Source organism: Pollicipes pollicipes, unplaced genomic scaffold (genome assembly GCF_011947565.3).
Source record: "Pollicipes pollicipes isolate AB1234 unplaced genomic scaffold, Ppol_2.1 Scaffold_2555;HRSCAF=2994_pilon_pilon_pilon, whole genome shotgun sequence".
NCBI lineage: Eukaryota > Metazoa > Arthropoda > Thecostraca > Pollicipedomorpha > Pollicipedidae > Pollicipes > Pollicipes pollicipes.
Window position 1 is genome coordinate 20,937,979 of NW_023596136.1, and position 11,175 is coordinate 20,949,153.

Below are 11,175 nucleotides of genomic sequence, written 5' to 3' on the forward strand. Positions count from 1 at the left end.
CAAACCGTGCTCATGAGCGCGCTCGAATTTCACTTGGGGTTACCGCTAGTGCAGTGGTTAAGCTGCTACGCCGGGAAACTAGAGATGCGGGGTTTGGTTTCCCGCAGTGCCCGCCCTTCTGGTCAAAGCGAGAAAGGCAGGCAGGCGTCGCCATATAGCCTTGGCTGCAAGACGCATCGTAAATCCCCAATGACGCGCGCTCAAACACACGCGCATTTCGCTTGACGCGTGCCCCTGCGCGCCGGCTCTGACCGCCGCCGGTGCGCTTCGCAGACTGGAGTGCGCGGCGGAGGGCTGGCCGCTGCCCGCCGTGTCCTGGAGGCGGCTGGACGGCCGCTGGTCGGACCGCTACGTGCAGCTGGCCGGCCGGCTGGAGATCTCCCGGCTGCGGGCCGCCGACGAGGGCGACTACGCGTGCGATGTGACCGGCTCAGAGGGGTCGCTCACCGCCGCCACTGCCGTGCGCGTCACAGGTGAGGGATATCGCACCTTAAGACGCGGCTGTCAGGCGGGCTCTGGCCAGCGTGATAGCGCTAGGTTTGTGCTGCTCACGCTGGTCTGGTATGGCTCCTGTGTTGGAGCTGTTTGAATTCTCCTAAACTCTCCCCGCCCGACCCGACCTGATCTGACCTATCTCCAAATGCACCGTCGGTAGAGGCTTCGCCGGCTGTCCTAACCTGACGCTCGCTTTCCTCACCAGAACCGCCAACGGTGGACACCTCGCCCTCGGACCTGACGGTGCCCGAGGGTTCACCGGCGTCTTTGCGCTGCTCGGGCCGCGGCTGGCCGCCGCCGCGGCTCGAGTGGGTGCTGGACGGCCGGCCGCTGGTGGGAGACGGCCGGCCGCGGCTGGACGGCGACCGGCTCCTGTTCGACGCCGTGACTCGGGAGAACGCCGGCCTGTACCAGTGCTTCGGCCGCAGTGAGGCGGGCCATGCCAAGACCGCCGTGCTTCTTAAGGTAGCGGCTCAGCGGCCGGTTGCGCTGCTGCGCTGGCTTGTCACCAGCGCAGGGTCACTGCCGCAGTAGATGCACAGTGAGGCTTGCCGCGAGTTTTCTGCACCCGCTGAATATAGACACTCTGTAAGAAATTTGCGGCGCGGGTTTCACCTAGCGTTATTGCCCATACCTGCCCTGTTTGCGGAATGCAGTTTTGCGCCCGTCCATGCGTCACAAAGACGTATGGAATATAATGAGCAGGCGTGTCGCACCACCTTCTTATTACGAATCGGCTCTTCAGTCAGCTGCTTTTTGGAGCCCGGCAGTTCCCAGCGCACGCCCTCAGCCGTGCCTCAGAGCTGGAAAAAGCGTGCTGCTCTTGTCCGGCAGGTGATCCCGAAGACGACCGTATCGCTGGACGTGCTGCCGTCCCGGACAGCCATGCCTACCTCACCGGCGTCCCCAGCGCCCCGTCACACTGGCAGTCACCGGCGCAGTCACGGCGCCAGAAGGGCAGGCGAGGGTGAGCACGGTGGGGGAGGCGGTGTTGAGCACGTTGAGAGGAGAGGCGCGGTTGGGCACGGTGGGAGGAGAGGTGGGGTTGAGCACGGTGGGGGAGGGAGACCAGACCAGACCAGATCGGTGAGAACCAAATCAAGCCAAACCAAACCAAAACCGGGCCGGACCGATCCGAGCGGATTTAAGCTGACCAGACTCGGCCATACCTGATCTGACCTGACCTGATCTTATCTCATCTTGTCCGAGTCAATCCAACCCGACGTGACCCGACCCGTGTGTCCGGCAGCGCTGATGGTGCCCCCTGGCGCGCCCCGCGTGTACCCCATCTCGGAGAGCTCGGTGATGCTGCAGTGGGACGTGCCGCCCAACGACGGCCTGGCCATCCTCTTCTTCAAGATCCAGTACCGGCGCGCGCCGCGGCGTCTGCACGCCTGGCAGACGCTCGACTCGGACGTGCCCGGCACGGCTCGCTCGTTCGAGGTCGGCCAGCTGCAGCTCGGCGCCAAGTACAAGTGAGTGCGCTGTTTGTCTCGTCTCCCGGCGGTGGCGGTCCTGGGCGGCTGCGATGCGGTCCGGAACGCGCTTGTTGAGTCGGTTTGTTGGTGGCTGGGGCGTTTGTGTGTTGTTCGACTTGCTAATGGGTGTGTTATGATCTCAGCTTTGAGGAACTTAAAGCCCGTTTCGGGAGCTTTTCTTAATATACTAAATGCTGGCAGCTGTAAGTTTGGTTGTTTGGATTAGAGCCATTTCGACCAGAAACAATGATTTCAGGTCTGTGGGATGAAGAAAAGTGGTTAATGATGGAGCAGACTTGCATGCTCCTGGCGGACCAACCGCCGAGCTTTGACCCCCGCATATGCGCTGGGTATCCGGTTGGGGTCCCCCCTCCCACGGGGCTCTCGGCCCACTCGTGGCTGACGCGTGCAGCCTGCCCCGGACAAGCGGGGTGTTGCGAGGATGCAGCATGAAGCAAGACAGAGGATGAAAGGGTCGTCTGTGGTCTGTAAACTTTCGTATAATGGTGTCTTATGTGGTGGAAGCATCTGCTTAGGCAAGTGTGGCGGTATGCAAGTGACATGATATCGGTTTCATTGTTCACAGATTCCGCGTGCTAGCTGTTTACGAAAATAAAGACAACAAACACGGACCAAACTCACGAAAAGTCAAGATTATCCGCATGAGTAAGAAGTCAAAGCCTCCAGGAGCACCCATCATCACCATGCATAGCTCAGAGGGTCCCAATGGCATCCGGTGTTCGTGGATGTACTACAACTTGCAGGCGTCGCCGATAGAGGGCTACTTCATCTACTACCGTGACACCACAACGGCAGGAGACTACTCCAAGGTTAGTGGCCCTCGGCGGCCGTTCTCAGACGCAGATGCTTACGAATAGTTAATGGACTCAGCTGAGCTAATAACGGAAAGCTTTTAGTAATAAAAACGTCATCCAGACGAGAATTGGGCCAGGTGCGGGCTGTTCTTGCTTGGCTCTTGACCGCATCTGAGACGCATCGTTTGCGCTGTGTTCCCACCGAAGCATTAAAAAAGCGAGTCACGTATTGGCGATGTTTTGCTTAAATGTGGACTAAGTGGCTATCAAAAAGTGTGTATGGTGCACATCGAGTTATGTTGAGCGTTTGAGATTCATACCCTACACGTGTCGCAATGTTGGAATGTCCTGTACGGCGTTTGGCAAAGCGCGATACACGGGGCAGTGCGTGCTTATCGCTCACACCATTTATTCCCCGATCGGCGGGTTCTTGAATGAGGGGGCGGGCGGTCCACATCCTTTGCCAAGGTGCTCAGAGAGGATGCAGCGGTCAGATAATGCTGCCGTACGATCCGTCTCCGAGGAGGGCAGTCTCCAACCCTGGGAGTGTTGGCATGGCGGTCCCATGGCTCACCCGAGGCCCTTTAAACTAACCACGACCCTTGAACAGCCGAATAAAAACATTTGCAAATAAAGAAATTGTGTCATCCAAAAGGCTTATCTTTACTTAGAATAAGATTACAATTTTCAGCTCAAAAGTTGTTTTTCACCTCTAATATATTTCATCTGTCTAAATGCTCTTTAATACAATTCCCTATGATCTGCAATGTTGTCAGTTTCGCTTGTTGTGTTCACTGGTGCACTAAAGTATCGCTAACTGAGAGTACCACTATCCCGTTCTCTCCTCCGCACACAACACACGGTATGCCCTTCACAGATTTAAGATAGCGTTAGGAGGAATCGTGTTAAACTACAGAAAGGTTTTAAATGAATCGGGCCAGCGCACTGCCACTTGGTGTGCGTTTCATAAAACAACAATTTGCCGATGCGCTCTGCTTCCGTAAATAATTAGTGGGCATTCTCCCTCCACATACTGCAGTCATGGGGTGAACCATTTGGATCCCATGAATCTGCTGTGGTTGTCTCTGTTAATACCATGTTCTTGTCTCGTTTGGTATTAGGCGGATCTATGCATGTGCATTACCTAATATCTCTGAAAATCTCAGAACATATATAGGCAGTGAGCAAGCGCACTGTTGGTCAAATATGCGGAAAAGCTTGCCCTACTCTCGTCTCGTGATGGAGTAGCACAAGACAACTGCCTGCATATTTTCCCGTGTCTTCCATCGGCCGTGCGATTCACAAACAGTTGTCCACAGTGTCCATTTGTCTTATTTAGCCCCGGAGCCTGCCTCACCCCACTCTCTGTAACACGATGTACCCGTCCCGGCGGGACACCCTCGGCGAAGGTATATCGCATTGCATCGACATAGACTGTGGCGCTGGCGCGGCGGCGGCTCGACTGTGCGCGGCGAGAGAGGCGTCCGGCTGTGCAGTCCCGCCCTGTCGAGACGCCCGCGGCTGGGCGGCGAGCCGGCCGCCGTTCGAGGCCGACACGGAGCTGCGGCCGGGACGCCGGAGCGGCGGCCGGGGCTCGGGAGCGCTGCGGGCTGGGGCGGGACTGCCGCGAGGTGGGACTCGCAGCGGTAGAGCAGCAGCTGGAGCTCGGGTGCTCCGTGCAGCAGATAGGGGCGGCTAGCGGCGGCGAGCGCGCGGGTTCGCAGCACGGGGGACGGGGCGGACTGGGGTGGCTGCCGCGGGGTGTTACCATGAGACCGACGGCGGTGGGGCCTCGTTAACAGCTGGAAGGGAGATGGCAGTGGTTAGATTTGAAGTCATTTTCATGTAATGCGGTAGGGTTGCGGTTTGATTTTTCGTCTGTTTATCTGCTCCGCAATCTACAGGTGACTACTGCAGAACGTGCTGGCTGCCTTGCTTTGTGTTTATGCAAACCTTTGCTTACTTGACGGGTTAGAACGTGCCTTCAGCTTACGTAGCTCGGGCATACTATTGGCGCAAACTCTAGGTTTACTACTTATTGTTAGTTGGTCGGCACTACAACTACATCACCACTATCTCTCTCTCCTGCTTAGCCTCGTCCATCACATGCCATTCCCACCAGCCGTTCAGGGGAACGATCGAACTCCATCACATGCTCAGGCGGTCGCCTAATCCGATGACACACTCGGCTGCACGGTGTAGTGCACACACCAGAGTCGCTAAGTGAACGACCGCCGCAGGCGCGCCGTCTCACAGGATGGGGTATCGAAGGGCGCCGTAATTTGGCAGCAGCATTTTATGTTACAGCATGATGGCAATATCATAAGCTGATTGAAGTTTAATGTTCCTCGTTGTGACTCCATCGGTGATAACTACAGGACTTCAGGGGTGGGCAAACTCATGGGCAGTCATCTGAAATGGGTAACAGACTGGGCTGGCTATGTATTTTGGGAAAATCCAGGGCAGATAAGACAGTGGTGAGTCTCGTTCCTGGGAGAAAAACCAGGACAATGAAGATATAGATGCGTAAAAACTTACAACTCATGTAAAATCCAGGGCACGGGTACAGGTATGGGTATGCCGTTTCCGAAAAGTCGGGAAGCTTCGACATCCTGGAGAGCTTACCGCACACACACACACGCACACACACGCACACACACACACACACACACACACACACACACACAACACACACACACACACACACACACACACACACACACACACACACACACACACACAACACACACACACACACACACACACACACACACACACACACACACACACGGACGAACGGACGGACACACGCACGCACGCACGCATGCACGCATGCATGCACGCATGCATGCACGCACATATATTTAGATATGTATATATGTGTATAAATTTGTATATATATATATATATATATATATATATATACTTTAAAGCTTAAAAATACCGCTCGCACTTCTTTCCGCCACAATTAGCTCCATTTGCACTGCTGTCACGATAACCAACACAAACAGTATGCCCCGAAACTCTTCCATACTTTTGAACGTGAGCCTTTGAAAAATGCAATTGGGTGGCCAGCGGATGGGTACAACTAATTACGAATGGGTAGCGGTGAGTACGCGCATAGCTTCATAGGTAGCGGGTTTATTGGGTAACAAAGATCATACCCGTGAATGCCTCCAGGCAAAACACACTTCTCCCGTGATTCTGACGTCTGTTTGCACGAACTGTGGGCGCAGCTTCACTCCATCGATGCCGAACGGTACCCCCAGCCAGTCGTCAACCTTGCTCGTCGCGCTAGCTCTGCCTTATGTGACCGTGAGACAGCTCGACCCGAGCGTCCACCCTCACAATGCGTGTGCACGTCCAACCCCTGTGCTGTGGTGGCTTAACACTTACTCACTGCCGTGGTACCTCAGTCTGCATTCTTCGACATCCCTGCCCAACCTCTATTTTGCGGTGTGGCGGCTCTATTTACATAACAGAAGCCACGGCCTACCACATTTCAATTCAGGGAAGTGTTCAAGGTCCCGGACGGACGTTGCTGAACTGTCGCCTCAGGTGGGTTACCCCATGGTCGGCCCACAGTCCCATGGTTGGAGTGAGGTTGTGGGGAGGGGGGACACCATGCATCCCACCATCATGGAGCAATCAAGCATCAGTGCAGGTGTTCTGGTGTTGACGCTCAGCCAGATCCTACAGCTCTCTGGTTATGGCTAGGGTCAACTCGGCTCCGAAGCGGCTGTGCCCCGGTCTCCTCATGATCACACGTTCAGACAGTCGCTTGGTCCGATCACATGTTCAGACAGTCGCTGGATCTGATCACATGCTCAGGCAGTGGTTGGATCTGATCACATGCTCAGGCAGTGGTTGGATCTGATCACATGTTCAGACAGCCGCTGGATCTGATCACATGCTCGGATGGACGGTTTAGTACAGTACCTTAGGCTCGGCGAAATAAGGCATAACACTTTATGACTTCAGGAATTGAGTGCAGTCGTCAAATAGATTCTAACGTGCCGTGAAAACGGACTGAAATACGTCCAATCCGTGTCCAAAAGAACCACGCAGACGCCCCGGGGCGCCCGTGTAATCCTCTGTGGGTCTATGTCGGGCCTGCTGGACCATCTGGAGCAGCCGCCGAGCCGCAGCAGTCGTGCGGGGCTTTGTGGTCCAACTGGCGCTGATCCTTGCGCGAGATTGATGCATGCTGTACACAGCCTGCAACCGTGGGGCTCGCCTTGCAGGCCTCAGCGACCCACTGGCTGCACGAGCGCTATTTGGTGCGGTTGATTCATTGAAGTGGAAGGCGGCAGCATTCCGTCCGCAAAGCTGACGCTTGGCGTATTAGATGGCACTGTACAGTGGGTGGAGTGTTCAGAAGAAATTTGCAAGCACCTGTTGGTGGCGAAATGCCTCGCCTGTATTGTCATATTCAGGGTCACTGGAAAATTACAAGCATCGCCGTTAAGTTTTCTTTTCCCCTCTGTGTCCGTGCACCTAATATACTTACTCATCGTGAAATTGCACCTTTTTCTTCACCAAAAGTGGCACATCGTTGTTTTAAAACCAAAATGGCACTGCACATGCGACAGTGACTTTCAGCCACAGCATGAGCCCGTCTGTCAGATGATGACGCACAGCGAGCAGGGCCTGCTACCTGTCCAGCCCGTGTTAAGCAGCGCTTCACTGGCATGCTACCGTCTCCCTTGAAGTCAGAGCTGTGTTTGCGAACCGCCGCGCTGCTCCCAGGATGGGCCGGCTGGGTTGAAGATCGCTGCGTCGCGCGACCGGTGGCGGCGGGCCGGGTCCTTGAAAGGTCACAGCATTACACGAGGTCCAGCGCGGCCCGCGAAAGGTCACAACACCGAACGAAGTCCCGCCGTCCGCTCCTTGTCATAACACATTATCCACGACTCATTGATCAAGTTAATGGGTTCGCACGAATGACGCATAGTGCATGTGTTTATATATAACTACATTTGGCTAGAAAGATATGAACGCCCATGGATGCGTCAATTAGACTGTCTGACACATCTAAGCAGAAAGGGTAACTAAACAAACGTGCTTTCCTTTTCCCTGCACATGCCCCAAAAATGGCGGAGTATATTCACCTGTGGACAAAACGAACGTATCACTGTCCATATCAACGCAGTTATGCAGCAGCAAAATTGTCTATTGCATTGGGCAACCCTTGCATTTTTTATGACCGCTGTCCCTTTTCTTTTGAGCGAACGCTGTGAAAATGTGAAATACAGGAACAGGTGAGCCCTTTGCCAAAATGTTCCGATTATGACAGCCTAATCGGCCACTAAACTATGATAAGTTGTTAAGCCTAGATTGGCGGTCATGGCGGATCGGTGGGTTGGTGGACAAGTTTAAGCAATATTAACCCGTTTGTAATGATTGGTGACTGGTGACGGTACATTTTCCCTCGTCGCCTTGTCAAGTGCCCCGACAATGCCTTGCATCCTCAGTATCGAGTCATCCTTAGGCTCTCCTGCGCTTTGGGCGCGACGCTAGTAGTCTGCAGTTGTTATATAACACAGTTAAATGTCCGATCGCTGTCTATTGAACCACACATCTGATATATATCGTTTTAACCGGTGGTCGACGACTGTTCATGTTTTCATGCCATTTGGACTGAATGTAAGTGCGTAAGTGCGATGTGCGTTTTATTGTTGATTGGAGTTTTGGGACGTGCCGACTACTGAGGTCATTTTGCGCCCATAACAGTTTGTGATGTGTGCGTGCTATTCTGTGTGACGTGCGGAATTTCGTTACATGCAATTTAAACTTTGACACAACGCTAAGGGCAGTCCTTCCAAAATTTCAGAATGTTTTACTGTCAAAACATGCTTTACTGTTACATTTTTACGGTACGGGCGTCCTTCGGTGCGTTCGTTTTTGCTCATTTTGTTTTGTTTTAATCGTCCAAATAGTTGGATGTTCTCCCATTGTATGTTGTCCGCCAGGACGTTTAACACGCGCTCGAGTGGGGGGATCAAATTCCTCCCCCCCCCCCCTGAAGGTTTTTCCGGAATGAGTTACGAATGGCACGGCGTAGCCGCGCCAAATTTCTCATAGAATGGAAAATTGAACAGCGGATCGTCTGGCAACAGCAATTTAGATGTACCTTGTAAGGTCACTGACCTGTGGCAGGTCAAAGTCAGGCCATGATTTCAGCCAAGACAGTTTCTAGGGAATCTTTTAATCTGATCTATCAACGGAGTGTTAGATGAAGACATACATCTGTGAGATACTTTTGTAGGCAACACAACAATTGAATGAACAGATCAGATTGATCTAAGGTCAGGTATGAAGGTCAGACCATGCTTAAAACCAACCTGTTTTGATACTCTTGCGATTGCTGTATGGGGTAGTTTCTGGTGCTTATTTCGAAGTTATTGATAGCAGTAACCGCATTATATACCTTCCATAGACTTCTCAAAGTTCAGAATAAGTCATTGACCTAGAATGACCCGGGTCAACTTTTTTTTTAGGAACATACCGTCTAGCGTAATGTTTGCTGGTTATCCAAATGCAAAACCCAAAGAGGTGTTGTATTTTTTTGGCCACCATGACCTTCAAAAGGTCAAACAAGGTCACTACCTTAGATGAGCATGTGAGCTTTTTCCTTAGAACAGTTATCTAGGTTCTAGGGTCCTTTGAAGACCGACCTTGGCCTTGTTTGGCCTTTATGACAGCTGTCCCTTTTCTTTTGAGCGAACGCTGTGAAAATGTGAAATACAGGATTTGGAAATACAAGATTTGGCCTTGTTTGACCCTATTTGACCAGAAGGTCATGACCTAGGAACCGTAAATCTTGACTAAAGTGAGTTCACGTACAGGTCAACACACCTTTGTGAATTTGGCGTTTCTAGCTCTCTTAGTTCCTGAGATCTTAGGGGTGTCAAATTCCCCCCCCTCCCACCCGAGCAAGGGTATCCAACCGGCCACCCGGGCGCGTGTAAATAGATGATGAAGATGGTCATGATGATAAGCCCGTTCAGCTCTAAGCGTTTTAGCCCGGCTTTTTGCTATTTAGACGTTTTGCAATGCTCAGCAAGAGGTGGCTTTAAAATACTTAGGGGATAATAAAGAGCTATCAAGACTGCAGATATTTTGAAGGACATTTTGATAAAGAGCATATATTGCGCATGTTTTGTGTGAGCTTCAGTCTGAGCTTACAATATTGTTAACTTACAAGAGGCTGCTATGTCCCAGCAGTTGAAACGTTAGGGCATACACTGTCTCGCCGGATGTTCCCACGATGCCCGTTGCACTCGGCGTCGCGTCCAGTCAGTCAGCCACTGATGTTCATTCGCTATATGCACCCAAACAATGCCTTAAGCTGGCACAGTGGTTGATTCCAGAATTCGTGCTTGGAAGTTGAACCATGCCAGAGCGTGAATGACACGCATCGCTGAGCGTGATCAGCTGGACAGGATCGCCGTTACAGGTCACAGTGCTGGGCGAGACGACCAAGACGCACACGCTGACGTCGCTGCTGCCGGCCACGTCCTACGACATCAAGGTGCAGGCGTTCAACCTGGCGGGCGGCGTGTCCGAGTTCTCGCCGATCGTCACCGAGCGCACGGGAGGTGAGCCGGCCGCCGGCTCAACCCTCGCGGCTTATGTGTCCGTTTCTTTGGAGGAAGCTGGGGAGGCTGGGGGTACGGAAGGGGCGTAAAGAAGTTCAGTGTAAAGGCTGTTCGTGTTGTTGTGCGCATGACACGTCATTGGAGCACATTGCATTACACCGAGCTCACGCGAAACGCCGAGCGGTGTCCAGTACGTCGAACACGTTGATAACTCGACTTGGTGAAGATCCTTTTTTTGCCGCTGAGCGCCATCCCGCCAGACCGCCAGAATTTTACGCACAGTGATAACAGGAAGACGGTACAAATCCGGTTGGGACCAGCACCCTGCAAGTTAGCCTGTCACGCAGGGCACCGCATGTTTGCTGCACCGTTCGTCGCAAATATCCCTGTGATGTAGACTGTCCCGTAGCGTACACCATGTTTCCATCACATTGGCGTGCTCCACCTGTTTGCAGCGTGGATCCCTGAGACGCCTCGTGTGAACAGCGGGGATCCCTGGGGCGCCCCTGTGGGCAGCGTGTATCGCTGGCGGAATGGCGCCCCTGTGGACACCCCTGACAGTACCCCTGTGTGGACAGCTGCCCAGGGCGCGGCGAAGACGGGCTCGTCCGTGGAGGCGCGGCGCCCTCTGGTGCCGGTCGTCACGAGCCGAGGGGTGGACCGCTCCCGGGCCCGACTGTACGCCATCGTGGGCAGTGTGCTGGGCGGCCTGCTGCTGCTGGCGCTCACAGCTGGCCTCGTCTGCCACTGCCGCTCGCGGACGGCAGACAAACAAGGTACACGCCT

General features: G+C 53.6%; 1 protein-coding gene across 1 annotated transcript in view; it reads left to right on the plus strand.

Annotated features, from left to right (window-relative positions):
• The window catches only part of LOC119099034 (interference hedgehog), a 60,371-nt gene that overhangs the window by 32,460 nt on the left and 16,736 nt on the right, over positions 1-11,175 (plus strand). The window contains exons 7-13 of the mRNA XM_037222087.1: positions 274-473; positions 701-960; positions 1,330-1,462; positions 1,745-1,970; positions 2,560-2,803; positions 10,248-10,389; positions 10,968-11,165. Coding sequence (XP_037077982.1) covers positions 274-473; positions 701-960; positions 1,330-1,462; positions 1,745-1,970; positions 2,560-2,803; positions 10,248-10,389; positions 10,968-11,165 — 1,403 coding nt within the window. The remainder of the gene's footprint in view (positions 1-273; positions 474-700; positions 961-1,329; positions 1,463-1,744; positions 1,971-2,559; positions 2,804-10,247; positions 10,390-10,967; positions 11,166-11,175) is intronic.